Source organism: Dermacentor variabilis, chromosome 8, assembly GCF_050947875.1.
Source record: "Dermacentor variabilis isolate Ectoservices chromosome 8, ASM5094787v1, whole genome shotgun sequence".
In the NCBI taxonomy this organism is placed as follows: Eukaryota; Metazoa; Arthropoda; class Arachnida; order Ixodida; family Ixodidae; genus Dermacentor; species Dermacentor variabilis.
The window spans coordinates 12,340,862-12,356,032 of NC_134575.1; the positions used below are offsets into that span (position 1 = coordinate 12,340,862).

Sequence of the window (15,171 nt, forward strand, 5' to 3'; positions counted from 1 at the left end):
GGTTGATTCGGTTGTATAGCCGCGGTGTGCGTTCATTGCGATTTGCTTGAGCCCCGAGTGTATATACATAGCCATGCATTTCCGGTGGGCTATATACGATACGTGGCTGATAGTCGTGCACCGATATCTCTTGCCCTCAAGTTCGTGACATAACTGCTTGACGCAGCGACAAGAGTTCATCGGGAACCGTGCGGCTAGCTGCGCAAAGCCGTAGCGATGCCCACGTACAAAAGCAACGCCGGACACGGCGAGCGTGAACTGGTGACTAAACGTGGTGACTGCTGTGCCCGTTACGAGTGTGGGCTCGCCCTGGCGAGATCGCGGGGAAAAGGTTGTTGCGGCGATCTGGTGCGTCTGGTGTGCGTTACATATAGATTGCCTTTGAACCCCCGTCATGGCCAGAATGTGCCGATTAGTGTCGAAGACACCCGCACGTGTGTTGGCTTGTGTTGGTGACGACTCTCCAAATACTTTCGAGTGGTTGGTTCGTTTTGCGTTCGGCGATATAGTCTGTGCTTGCAATCGCCACGCATTTCTTACGGACGACCAATGGTTGGGTGTTGTGTGCCACGCGAAATACATTTTTCGAACTCGAGACACTTACGCGACGGTAACCAACACACCCATATAGATGACGTTGCGAATTGTAGTGGTGATTGCCGGATCAACGCCTGCGTATTTTTAAAATTATTTTTTGTAATTTACTCGCCACATTTCGCTCCGATCGAAATGCGGACGCCGCGAACGGGATTCGATCCCGCGTCCTTGGGCTTGTAACAATAGCGCAACGCCAAAGCCACCACGGCGGGTCTGCGTGTCGTTGTAGCTACGACCAGGGGTGATCATAGTTCTGAACGTTACTTGGCGTTGTGTTTAGTGAGCGACTGTGGTGCTCTGAAAGCAGCGATTACGTTTTAAGAATGACTGACATTGTTATATTGTGGAGTGAATGGCCGTCGTCACAGCCAATTCTTGCCGACTATACCACACGCTTCGTCCGCATGCATTACCGTGTCGTGGGCTGGTATAAAAAGGTGATGTGCCAGACTCTAAATGCTCCGAGTTTGAAAGTTGCGGGAATTCCCGATCCCGCGTGTTTGTTGCCGTTGCGGCGGTGACGTCACGCCAAAATGGGTCGAATAAGGTGGCGCGACTTCCGCAGAGCATCATTTTTACCACGAATAAAATTTTTTTAGCAGGGAAACTTGGGCAAGTTTGTACACGTCCATGCTTGACTAACGACAGCACTAGCAAAGACGAGAACGTTGAAATTAAGGTATACGTTCACACACAGGAGCCTGTAATAAGCGGCTAGGGTACAAATAAAAACCCCAAAAATAACATTTCATAGTTGCTGTTGCTTAGTGGTATTTCCGCTTTGCGGGCTGTTAACGATAATAAAACGGCGCACACGTCAGGTGTTCGGTCCGCGCGACTGTCGTATATTAACCGCGAAGGACCTTCGTGAATCCTTTAAAGCTAAATCTGTACGCAGCGCCACTCTACGTATATTTACTCACGCGCTGCGTTAGACGCTTCTTTGCTTTCGACTACAGTCAATGAAATTTAAGACGAGGTCATGCCCCCCCCCCCCCCTCTTTTCACCGAAAGAGCGGCGCGCAGACTCGCTCTGAACGCTGTTGGGCTTCTTCGCTTGGCACTGACGTTGAAAGCTGGGAAGATAACACGCCCGAGATGAAGCGCCGACGAGGCAACGACGACGCCTGCAGTTTATGGGGCAATGCAGCGACTGAAGCCGTCTGCTAATCCCCTTAATCTCCTCAGGCCAGCGCGTGGAAACGAGGCCACCAATTCCTTCCTCTCGTTTCAACTTGTTTTCATTCCTATTCATCTTCATTTTTCGCGCTCTGGGTAATTTGACGGCAATTCCGGGGGTCGAGTGTGGCTGTAAAGGCTAGACAGCCAAAAAACGGAGGGGGCTAACCGAGGGGCATGACTTTTTGTTAGACGCAACCGTACGAGAAGCCGATAAATAACGAAGCCAAGGAAAAGATAAGGGATGTTATTTGTAGTTTTTGTTGAAGTGCAGAAATGATAAGCTAAAGTGAAAGTGGGCGAAAAAAAAGAACACAAGCCCCCGAAGGGGCCTTTATTGATCACGTCATTTCTACACTGCAATTAAAACAACAAATAGTTTCCCCTGTGCTTTCGTTGGCTTCGTATGGTTGTGTAAGCGTCACGGAGATACAAGCTGCAAGAGTACTATACAGTTCTTTATTTCTTCGTTGGTAAAATATTGTAACATGAACATTTTGTTGAGAGAGAGAGAGATAAATGTACTTTTCAATCGGTCATTACTACAACTGATCAACACTCTTATTTCGGCTTTTAGTGGCTTCTCGTTATCTCAAGTTTACTTTAGGAGTCTCGCAGAGCTGCGAGCAATTCCTTTAATGTGCTCACGAAAACGATGGGCTTCCCTTTGCCTCACTCTCGCCCTGATGACCCCATGTTGTATACGATCCAAAAGAGGGTGAAGCGAAAGAGCGTCGCTTTTTCCCTGCTACAAAAGTGCCGGTATACTTGCTGATCTGCCAGGAAGTTCAGAGGTTCGCGCTTCCCCTAAGAAAAGTTCGGTTCCGTTGATTTCTAAATGTTCTTTCATGACAAAAAAAAAAAAAAATGTGTTGAACGCGTCTAGTTGACCTATCGAATATTCGAATAAAAAAATGTTAACTGTGTTCTGGTAGTAACGGTTTTGTTATAGCTCATTTGATATCCTCCCGATGAAATGACGTAACATGGTTATAACGACGCGTTTTGAGGACAGGACACGGAAAGATTGCACACAGGACCATTGAAGTTCGGCGACTGAACTGGGTGCATTCGTTCCGTGTCCTGTCCTCAAAACGCGTCATTATAACAATGTTACATCAAGCCAGCAACCAACTAGCCCATCTAAATCTGTTAATCTCGATGACATCAACGACGCGGTTACCTGTGATTAGAGGTTGTAGATGTGAGGTAGATAAGAAGCGTATCAGCCAAATGCATTGACCTGTTGTCATGCGAGGGACATCGAAGAATGAAAAGCTGGCCCGTTTTCTTTTTTTTTTCCGTTCACTTGTTCTCACTGTGCGCTTCTATAGAAAAAGGTCTCTGTAGGAGCGAGCATCGAAGTACCGCCCTTTATACGGTCAAGCTCCTCTACAACGAAACGACACGTATAACGAAAGGAACACTGTGTCCCAGTTCAATGGTGAGCGGTGCCGTGCGCCACCTTTACAACGAAATGAGCTGTATAACGAACGATTTCGGAGGCACTTAGCTGACTATACGTGCAGTCGAACGCCTTTGTAGCGAAGTTGTGTTTCATTTGATAGTTGATTTTATTTCGTATTCAGTGCATCATTAATTCAGGAGCCTATTTAAAACCTTGGTCTGGCTTCTTTCCTTTTATTTCTTTCTTTCTTAATCGCAGTCTTTGATGCGCACGCACTAGAAGCCTCAGAGAGTTAGCTCGCGTTAGCATGTGAGAAGCATGCGTGCGATCGTAGCCTGATAAAAAAAAAAGAAAGAAAAAGAAATTAAGGTTGCCGTGGCTTAATGGTTGCGCTGGAAGGCTTCGGATCATTCTACCATTGGATACTTGAGTTCTGTTTTGTTGTTGTTGTTGATCCATGAGGGTCCGAAATGATGCGAAACAGGGCCCTATCCTACCTACCACAAAACAGCTGTATGTTAGCGCTCGTCTCCCTGTTAGGTGTGGTCGTTTGCTCCGCGCTAAAGCTATTCTAAGCGCTCGACTTTTTTTTTTTTCTCAGAACTTTTCTTAAGGCACAGCATCGACATATTTGCAGTGTCTTTTTACGACGGTAGTGAGCCTGGATCACGTATTTGGAGGCAAAACAGTGTAACTTCGACGAGCTGACTACATGTAGTTTAGGTACTTTGCCACGGCGCATCCGATTTCCGCACATAAATATTAGCTTTTACAGGAGCTGTATGCGGTATGGCATGTATAACCTGTGTCCTGTCAGTGGACCGTCGAAACTGCCTTTACCACGAGCACCCCTTTAGGCGTAGGCTCAAGAAGTATATTTATCGCAACACGCCGCTAAGGGGCAATTCTCTAGCGCCTTGAGAAGAATAATGGAACAATATAGGTATCCTTAACAGCTGACTCACCACTTCTAACAAGCGACGTTGATAAATGTATCGTTTTGATGGTTTCTGGACTCCTCGGACTCCTTTGCGCCGACGATAACATCGACATACGTGGTTAATTGTGTTTCGTGCGCAACTGCAGGATGACTTGGACAATCCGTTCTACATCGTGGACATTGATGACCTACTCTACAAGGTCGACCTATGGCGCAAGTCTGTGCCACGGGTGAAGGCTTTTTACGGTAAGCTTGCTTCTGTTTGGCTCTATTCCAGAGGTTCTCTTAAATTTCCGGTGACAGCAATACTGACTTCAAACGCCTAAAAAAAAAATATTGGAGGCGTCGGTTCATAGAGTCTTCTTTCACAGTTGCATGGAAGCATTTTTTACGATATATATATATATGAGAGATAGAGAGAGAGAGACGGATACGCGCCGGGACAACATTTAAAGCTATGACCGAACCTCAGCAGATATCAGGTTGCAAACACTTCAACGACTTCTGCAGTAGCCGTTGGTTACCTTGCACGAATACTCTAGTTGGAAGGTACCCAAGCACCAATTACCTAGTGCTATAACAGTTAATAAAGCAGTGCAGCGACAGTGCTATAAGGATTGTCTAATTCTCGGCATGATCTGTAGAATTTCTACATTTTCTTCAAGAGCTGTATCGAAACCCACGTGGAAATACTTCATTAGAGGAGCAAGGAACAGCCGACATTGTCGCAGGCGACGGCATGCAGGGATACCGGCAATTGTCCCACGGTGCGGTGCACCTAATGATATGATATCCATGATTTCATGGTACATTTAATAAATGGGACATTTAACAATATACACTGAATGAGTTAGGACTTCTAAAGTATTCGTTCGAAACTATAATTTTGTTAATTCCGCGGTGACAGATTATTAGAAGCTAATACGAAGGTAAGAGTTGCATTTTTCTTTTCCTGTTTGAATTTTGAGCAGAAGGCCTAGCGCCGCTATGTCAATAGCACGCCACGGATTTCAAAGCTTTTTTTTCTTCCCCCGTATTTTGGCTTCTGCGACTGGGTAAATATTCTCAAATTTTGCTAATCTCCGCTTTGGCTGCTCTACAGTAACAATGTAGTCCATCTTTGCCGATAAAAATTTGTTTCGGCATCAGCTCGTCGGTTATGGTAAATTATGTTTTTGAAATGTCAAAAAAGCCACGATACTGTGAGAAAAGGCTTGGTTAGACAGGAAAGACGCAAAAGCGAAAGACCTTCAGGTTCACAGTATCGTGGCTTTTCTGACATTGCATAAAAATAATTTACTATAATACTGCTCAATTTTTTTTTCCCTTTTGAGAGACAAAAAGAGAGAGGGGTTAACCAGACGCACTGCCGGTTTGCTACTCTGTTCTGGGAAAGGGGGAATAAAGGGCCGAAAAGAGAGCGAGATCATTACTTGCTCGCGCATTCGAAGGTGCGCACCGATGTCTGTAAGCTACCGCAGACGCCCGTGTCACTAGCACCACCATCCCTTCGCAAAAGGGGGGGTGCCGGATGACTCAGCCGCCTCCCTCTCGCGTCTCCCTCCGACAGCCGTCAAGTGCAACGACAACCCGATCGTGCTCGAAGTGCTCGCGGGCCTGGGCCTGGGCTTCGACTGCGCCAGCCTCGCCGAGATCGAGGCCATCATGTCGCTCGGCGTGGACCCATCGCGCATCATCTACGCCCACCCGCAGAAGCACGTCACCTACCTGCACCGCGCGCACGAGCTCGGCGTCGACCTCATGACCTTCGACTGCGCCGAGGAGCTGTACAAGGTCAGGCTCGCCCCGGCATTGAAAAAGTTACGCTATACGACGCACTAAGGAACATTAAAAAAAAAACACTGTTCTTGTTAATGTCGCGGCAATGGGTTGATTATTCGAAGATGTTATAAAAGGTGTGAAAGTTTTTTTTTTTTTAATTTCGCGTCGGTACCCCGAGCCGTTACGTCAGTCTGACGTCACGGATTTCAAAATATTTTTCTCGTATTAGGGCAGTTCTGGCCGAGAAAAAGCTCCCGAAATTACCTTAGTATATAATGTACGCACTCTATATTTAAAGAAAAGCAAATTAACTAGGCCCCAGCAGACGCCACTGAAAATTGGTGACGTCACGGCTGGCTGGTGCGACGCCTTCGAGGCGGCGTCGCCACCTGCCTTCCCTTCTTGCGTCCCTTTCCGAGCCCCCGAATTCTCCAGCGATCTTTTCTCGTCGCTCCAGGTAAAGGAGCATCACCCGTGCGCTCGTCTGGTGCTGCGTCTCAAGGTCGACAACAAGAAGGCCTGGTTCGGCATGGGCGATAAGTTCGGCTGCTCCGAGGCCGAGGCCATCAACCTGCTCCACCTGGCCAAGGACCTCGACCTGACCGTCGTGGGCGTGTGGTGAGCTGCGCTACGTAGCCTTCTACGCAGAGACTAAGGCTGCACGTTGTGCCTGTTGCTGCGTCACGCTAAAGCCCTTAAGCGTAAATGCTGTAGGACTAAAAGAGGGACGCACACACAGACATGAAGAATGGACATATGACTGTATAAACGGACGAGAAAATTAGACAAGGACGTTAACCGGGTTGTGCCTGGCTTGCTTCCCTACAGTGGGTGACAAGCAATCGGGCACTAAAGGAAATAGAGAAGGAAAGGGATAACAAGTAATGCGCACACGCACGCAACAGCCTTCACTGTACAATCAAAGGAGTTCGCAGAACAAAGTCCTCTTCAAAATGAACAGCAATGTTCTTGCGGTCCACTTTGCGAATCCCTGTCGAGTTCACAGGTTCAATATTATTTTTTTCTCTACCTGTGTGAAGTAGAGAATGTACAGATGGTCTTAGTACGCGGATTCGTCGCTACACCATCTTCACCACCTGGCAGTGTTGCGTGCGCTAGCCAAGCCGTGCCAAGCGCAAGTGCGGCGCGGCTTAGCTAGCACGGGCAAACATTGCAGGTGGCGTAGAAGATGGCCGTAGTGGCGTGCTAAAAGAATCTGACGACACTTAAGCACTTCTTATAAGTTATGACTTCGAAAGCCTTAATGTCCAGTTGAACACCGCTGCGCAGTCCTTCGAGTTGTGAACTCCTCACAGGCAAACGAGCGCGTTGAGACACTTGGCGCGTTTTGATTTGGCCTCCCCGACGTGCAGTTAAAACGCAGCCGAGAGCTTGCGCGGACGAGGAACCTGAGGATAACGCATGCTTGCGATGGTGGCGTGGCGTCGCGGCGATGACCCGCAACACCTGGCGCTCATAGGTGGCAATAAAGGCAACCAATACGGGTTTCTCAAAGAAAGCTCCGCAGCTGAAGAAAAATTTGCCCTGGTCCGAGGACCAGAAGAAGTGAACCTTCCTGAACCTTCGACCACTTTGCGGGCTTCCGGCAGAACTTATTTTCCATAAATGCTTCTTACGTGCTGACTGCCTCTAAACCTAAACTAGTTGGACGGGCTTCTCCGCAAGAATAGACTTTGTGTGGTGAAGGCTGCTTTCAAGGCACCAGCTACAGATCTGTGTATGCGCGTCTGCGAAATTTCGCCGACGGTCGCACACGTACCGCCTCTCGCCTGCAACAGAGAAATACAAAACGAACGAGTTGGCAAACAAATAAGCTTTGTCTTCGCTTCACACCGATAGCGCTGCATTCTAGTGCCACAGTCCGTAAGTGGAAAGGCACTGGCAGGTGCGCCCCCTCGGCGTGCGGTTGTACTTCGTATCGGTGCGGCCGGTACAGCGAGAGCTAGGACTCGTGCGAGCCAACGAATAACGAAAGCCGTCCGCTTGTTCTAGTCAAAGTAAGATGGCGCATTCCCGTTGCACGCGACTGGTCCTTAAGTAAAACTTGCATTCAGTCTCCATTGCGCGGAGAACAATCATACGCGAACAGCTAAGGAGCCTTTCAGCCGGTTTTCTATCTTGGTTGGCTCGCGTGAACCCATAGCTTTCGCAGCACTGCACGCATTTGCTGAGCTGGCGAATAACATCTTCCTTCCACTAACAGTTCACACGAAGTAGTCGCAATACGTATTCCTAAGAAATTAGATTTAGTCAATTATCTTCAACGTAATTTTCCCCTTCCGTAAGTTTACTCGCGCGTCACAGAATTTCGCACGACAAAAACTAATCGGGCGTCTTTCGCAGCTGCGTCCTACACATTGCAGCCCCCCCCCCCCCCCCGCCCCGGCACGCACAGTGTGTTAATCGACTATCACTAAACGAACGTAACCTAACCACGTGTCCTTCCTTTTTCTCGCGACCAGTTTCCATGTGGGCAGCAGCAACCAGGACCCGGGAGCCTTCACGGGGGCCATAGCGGCCGCGAGACGGACGTTCGACGCTGGGCGCGACCTCGGCTTCGACCTGAGGCTGCTGGACATCGGAGGCGGTTATGCAGGGGAGAAGGGCTTCGAGACAGTCTTCCTCAAGGTAAGCAGAGCGCCTCTACCTCTCTAATATATATATATATATATATATATATATATATATATATATATATATATATATATATATATATATATATATATATATATTGCTGCCATGTGCCATGGTGACTCTGGCGTTCTGCTACTGAGCACAAGGTCGCGGGTTCGCCTCCCGGCCGCGACGGTCGCATTTCGGTGGAGGCGAAATGCAAGAGCGCTCGTGCACGCTAAAGGAACCGCAGGTGGTCGAAATTAATCGGGAGCCTTCAATATATCGTCGCCTCTATAGTCGGTTCCTAAACAAATGTGGCACCTACCTTTTTTTTTTTTTGCCCACCTGGTCGAACGTGTCACGAGAACGCGAAACAAATGACCATCGTAGAGCGAGAGGGGTGGGTGCTCTTCGGGACACTCAAATTCAGCCATGTTGTCATTTCGAGCCTTCGGAGCGCGCGTAGCCGCCTTGATTTGTGAACCAATCGTCGACTGCAGGATGACGAACGCAAGAGTGCGGAGGAAATCTGGGCGTCCGATGTCCCCGCAGAATTCCCTAATCTATACAGGAGTAGGGGGCTCGTAGCTGCTATATACTTGTAGTAATTGAGCAAAGACAATCAGTCAGGTCAGCCTACCGACTTTTCGACACTAGCTTTAGAATATAAAAAAAAATCACACAAAGAAATTCTGCACAATGTTTCCAGCTCGGCAACTCCGCCTTGAAGACATATGTCACAATAGCGTGAGCTTCAATCAATAGGATGTCCAAGACGAACTGAATTAGAGACGTTATATAAAAGCCTCATATACATTCATTAATTAGATTATTCACAAACTCGCGTAAACTAGTGCATTGAGTTTACCCCTCAAGTAGACGCCCTAATGAATGAAATTTACAGGTTTTCGATATCTGTTCTTGGTTAGTGTGGTACTTAATTCTTTTTAATGTCAATTTTCATCCACATTAAAAAAAATTCACTTTATATGGATATTCCTCTACGCATGCTTGTTTGTGCTGCTTTTGTACATACACGAACACGTATGTAAACCACCTTTTTCTTAAATGGACGTCAAAGAGCATTTGACAATGCGTGAAATGAAACTCTCTAAACGGAGACTGCGCGAGCGCCGCAAGACATACTATTCCACCAATCGTAGCCTCATCCTCTCGTCGTGCGTAACAGTCTCTTCTACTGTGAATATTCATCAGCAGAATCAACGTTCCCCTGTCTCCTTGCAGACTGCGGACATCATCAACGCAGGCCTGGACAAGCACTTCCCAGAAAGCTACGGCGTCAGCATCATCAGCGAGCCGGGCACATTCTTCGTGGCATCCGCCTTCACCATCTACACGAAGATCATTGGCAAGCGGTTGAATGAAAGCTACGATGGTAAGCGTGCGCACACACATCAAATTGAACATTGCGTGGCATTACATATTTACGAAGTGTACCATCATTAATGAGAGCAGGTTCTGCAGAATGTTTTGTAAACATAGGCTAGTATAATTCCTTCTACCAGCTAAACCAGCAGCTCCCTCGCACTCAAATTTTGCACAGAAGCAGCATTTCGTGGTGGATTCATTTTCGTACCAACATTGGGTAGACTGCTCGCCTGTTTTCGTCCAGAATAAGTCGGAGGTATGCGTGGCCTGCTGCAATTGCCAAACTTTAGCTGCTTAGCTGAAACCTAGCTAATTGAAGTGCTATCGTAAAGCCTGATTAGCAGGCTAGGTGAATACTTGTCGCCACCTTATTTCAAGGCTAATGCTACGAGACATTGTCTTCATCGGCGAAATCGTAAAAGCTTCCAAGACTGGGCAACGCGCATTCTTTAATCGTGGAGACTCTGCTATGACCTATGGCCTCGGAGATTGCACCGCGTTTTGTTGGTGCCAATAACCTCCTTGGTTGGTGCAGCCTCAAAGGCCACAACACACGCGTCTTGTTTCCCATTTAAACTGGCAGACAGTGCCACAGTTCCATTCCCGCCAATTCTACACTTTGAGTTTGCTGTCACCGCAGGCAACATGTAGTTTTCATTTTACATGAAACATGCAAGTGATGCATTCAAACATGGTAATAAAATGAGTCCATCAATAAATGCTACCTCTATGTGAAATTCGAGCGCAATGAGTCATCGCTGTAGCTCGAGGACCCATAATTATGTACTACAGTACATGACGGTCTTATTATGCAACATTCAGAGAGAGAGAGAAAGAAACGTTTATTATACGAAACAGTGTCCCGAGCGAAGCCGGGTATCACCCTAAGGTGGGAAGGCTCCTTAGTCCAGGAACCCTCTATTCAGCATAATTTTTTTTAAACGAAATATTTTACACATCTGGACTAACTCATGAGGCAGCACCTGATGGCTGGCACTTTTTGCAAGTATGAGAAATGGCTTGCACATCCGTGTGCAGCCCTGTGGAGTGCTTCAGCCTGCTGTTTAGTCCTTATGACATGAAAGACCATTATCGACTCAAGTGACCATTTTTCCAGCAAAGTGTTCTACAAGAAATTCGTTCTTGGAAAGCTAGCTTGCGACCGTCATTCTACATGTCTAATTTTTAGCTTCTGGTTCTCAAGGACTAACACAGACTGTTTACTTTCATTGCAGATACAAAGCCCAAAGAGCGCATGTACTATGTCAACGAATCTGTCTACAAGTCTTTCGTTGTCTCGCTCTTCAACGATGAACCTGTTGAGCCAGAGTCGCTACAGGTGAGCAGGAGTTTTCTTGGCTCTTGTATCGAGGTGTTTTTGGAAGGGGAAAAAGCGCGTAAGACAAGGGCAAGGAAAGAACGACAACATGTGCTGACTAACAACCTCTATATATATTGAGGTTTTAATTGGTTAATCTCGATGACTGCAACCACACTTTTAATTAGTTACTTCTATTTGTACTATTGTTGTAATAACGCCCAACCACTGATTATGTGGGCAACATGGCATTCAGGTCATGGGGAAAAGTAGAGGGGGAACAAAAGGCATGTACGAGAATAATTAGCCGTACGTGCATTTGACAGACGCAGCCAGGGAAGTCAGGAACAACAACTTCTCTCTGTGATCGCCAGGTGTCAAAGACTGAGACTAGCAAAGAATGTTGAAGAAAGCTAAGAACCGTGTAAAAAAAAATTAAATTATGGGGTTTTACGTGCCAAAACCGCTTTCCGATTATGAGGCACGCCGTAGTGGAGGACTCCGAAAATGTCGACCACCTGGGGTTCTTTAACGTGCACCTAAATCTAAGTACACGGGTGTTTTCACATTTCGCCCCCATCGGAATGCGGCCACCGTGGCCAGGATTCGATCCCGCGACCTCGTGCTCAGCAGCCCAACACCATAGCCACTGAGCAACCACGGCGGGTCTAAGAACCGTATAGAGACCACTAGAAAGTGAAAGGTGCAACTATGTGGGGCAGAAAAGCAGCAGTATAGATTATAAATCGGACACACATAGATAATATCCTAATCCAGATTTCATGTGATGCACAGACCAGATGGCCTTGCTGTGGTTGGTTAGGGTATAAGAATGTGAAAAAAAAAAAAATGAGGGGGATACAGGAACCAATGTGTGGATAAGTGTTAAAAAAACAGGAGTAAGGTATGTGCTGTTGTATTAAGCCAACAATGTAAGGGTAGTTAGCATAAGGTGCATTCAGTTGACAGGTTAGGATGATATCTCAATATTTCTGATATAGATTTGTCAGTGGGTGCGGGGGGGACAGGCTGCTGGTATGATAATTAATGACTGAACCTGATGTTCTTGGAACTGTCATGAATTGCATTCTCCCTATAGGCTTGATGTGTTAGCAAGAGACATCCGATTCCTTTTTGCAATAATGTTTCTTAGCAACGCCATGCGGCACTTAGTAAAAATCTGCAAACACATATTGCAGGATGGTGAAGGGCCACTGCTCTCTAGCATTGTGTGGGGCATCACCTGTGACGGCGTGGACAAGATCAAGGCCGTCTGCAAGCTTCCTGATCTGGCAGTTGGCGAGTGGCTCTATTTTGAGAACATGGGTGCCTACACAATCACCATCAACTCTCCGTTCAACGGCTTTCCCAATGCGGATGTGCACTACCGCGCAAGCAAGATTGTCGAGTGAGTAGTACAAACTGCAGAATAGACAGGCTGCATGTTCGAAAACAAAAAGGGCACTGTACATGATGCATAGCTCACTCAAAAATAACGAAGAAATTTCAAAGGTAATGGGTAACTCGAAGGGAAGTTCACTTGTTATTGAGGTTAGAGCATGCTATCTAAGAATGCAGTTATAAAAGGCTTACCAAAGATAAGTTTTGTGCAACATGTAAAAATACAGTGGAGGCACTCGCACACATATTTTTCTGCAATGTCGGAGGGTACATTCAGAAGCAGACAAAAATGTGGTTGGTCTCCATGAAGCCTTAAGCTTCAGAGGCAGTAATCGGAGGGCAAGCATCGGCAGAGTGAACATTGGCAAGATGTGTTTAAAAGATTAACACCACAGAAGTATACAGCGACATTGAATAAATATCAGCAAATTGACACAGCATAGCGTAATCATGTGCTTATCGTAGACACTAAGGAGTGGAAACTGGAACATGTAGTGACATTAACAATGCATAAGATCTTGAATATACTGGCCTGTAGTGGACTGTAATGGTGCTGCCACCACCCCATTTCAAAGGAAGCCCTACTCATCATTGACAACTGAGATTCTTGTATAGCATGTGGTAGTAGTGCAGAAACCATTTGGCCACCTCCACCACTATCCACCATTTAACCTGAGAAGTGAGGAGAATTGCCCTTTACTTTCTGATTAAATACGTAAGTGGTTCAATCAGATAGGCAATTCTGGCAAAATATTTTATCTTCTATCCTAGTTCGCATATCATCAGCCACTTTGAATGGCAATGCTTAAAAGATTCAGTTCAATTCTTTTTTAACAAAGTCTGTTTCTTGCATTTTGCTCTTCCAGGGACCACCTGCGGAGAAAGAAGCTCATCCTTTCCATTCTGGACACCGCTTGACAGGGCCCTACTCATTCCTACACAGTACTCAAGTTTTTATACTGTCAAAGTGACCTCCAAAGTCACATGGTCCAGACGATGACTGCAAGATCTGGCGTGACTGCCACACGCGAGGGGCCCACTTGCACACAATGGTGGCGTTCGGAAAAGGACCAACAAACAAAAATGCTCCAAAGACAAATTCGAACGACCTGTTGAAGGGCAGGAGAGGGTTCCACTGAAGCTAGAATTAGCCAACTGTCCTTTAAGCGCAAAGCCGGCATTTAGACTGTTCGCGAGATTTCTTTTGCAGTGTCAGTGTGTAAAGAGGAGAGTTGCAACACCTGGAGAATGACAGCTGCGATGATGTTTAGCTATCGCATGGTACTTTCTTTCATGAAAGAGCGAAACTGTCACCCACTGAGTAGTAGTACAAAGCTAAAGAGGAAGCATTTGTACAGAAATTATTTGCAATATTCAGGACTACGCTTCAAGTCGCAGGTCAAATTGTCATCGCTCAGCAACCTGCTAGCATGTGTGATAAAGCGGGCACCCCGGACAGGCGCTGGTCCCAGGGTCAATCCGTTTACCACGATAAATTTTTCTTGAACTGTGAAGCTTTCCTTCTGTAAAACCCATGTGTTTCCTTTGTAGCTTTGTGATACTTTTTGGTGGATGGCAATTGTCTCCTTTCGTGAATATTTGTCTGCCTTGCAAATTTCCGAACTTATTTGACATACTATATTAATTTTTATCTTTTTTGCAAGCTTTATACAAGTGACTCAGGATAATAATTCGTACGATTCTTCCCAGCAGGATTTTTAAACACCAACGCTCAATATAATGGTAAACAGTGACGGTTTGCCCTTGATGGAATAAGTTAACAATGAGACTGGTAGTTGTTTACCACTCAGCAAGACAAAAAGTCAATCATAGATGAAAATATAAACTGGAAGTATAGCTTAAAAGGCAAGGACTGCTGAAATTACAGGATTATCTCGATTTGTTTCACAAGAACATCCGGCTAGCCAGGATCAAGGAGCAATGAGATTTACTTGTTGAGCGTTTAAACAAAAAACTATGAAAATAGATTTTATGCTGTTTGACTGTGCACAGCACAGAAGCAGTTGTCCTGCTGGCTGCCTCAATAAAGATTTTGTTTAAAATGAGTGTGTCTTTCATCGCATAATGAATGCTACAATGAAGTCCTGGTGAAACCAAGTACAAGAAGGACAGAGCATTAACAGAAAGTTTAAGACTGTTGAAGTCATCAGCAATGACCAAACGCTTCAACAAGCAGACTTGTTTCTTTATGGCAAGCCATGAAAATGATTAAGGAAAGAGATGCCACAGTGCCTGTGCAGTCTGTTCCGTTAACTAACTACTTGCGACATATTAACCTCCATTTTAGAATTTCCTCATGCCCCTACTCAACTATGGAGAGAGGTTTTTTTTCTTCTTCAGACAGAGTAATGCTCATTTATCTTATGCCTAAATACAGTGAACGTAGTAGGCTTGGAAGAATGGAGGAAAATGAAGTTAAAGGGTATAGAGAAACATTCCGGATTGCTACCGTGTACTTAATCCTGCTTTCACACTCTTTGCCATAGTATGTCATTGTAC

At 46.1% G+C, this 15,171-nt stretch overlaps 2 protein-coding genes across 2 annotated transcripts in view; one reads left to right on the plus strand and one right to left on the minus strand.

Moving 5' to 3' along the window:
* Positions 1–14,717, plus strand: part of LOC142589635 (ornithine decarboxylase-like) — a 40,794-nt gene extending 26,077 nt beyond the window's left edge. The window contains exons 3-10 of the mRNA XM_075701156.1: positions 4,271–4,370; positions 5,695–5,918; positions 6,364–6,524; positions 8,390–8,555; positions 9,789–9,939; positions 11,168–11,271; positions 12,450–12,658; positions 13,518–14,717. Of these exons, the coding sequence (XP_075557271.1) occupies positions 4,271–4,370; positions 5,695–5,918; positions 6,364–6,524; positions 8,390–8,555; positions 9,789–9,939; positions 11,168–11,271; positions 12,450–12,658; positions 13,518–13,569 (1,167 nt within the window). The 3' untranslated portion in view covers positions 13,570–14,717. The remainder of the gene's footprint in view (positions 1–4,270; positions 4,371–5,694; positions 5,919–6,363; positions 6,525–8,389; positions 8,556–9,788; positions 9,940–11,167; positions 11,272–12,449; positions 12,659–13,517) is intronic.
* LOC142589638 (deoxycytidylate deaminase) overlaps positions 1–15,171 on the minus strand; it is a 254,325-nt gene that overhangs the window by 105,579 nt on the left and 133,575 nt on the right. The gene's annotated exons all lie outside the window — the stretch shown is intronic.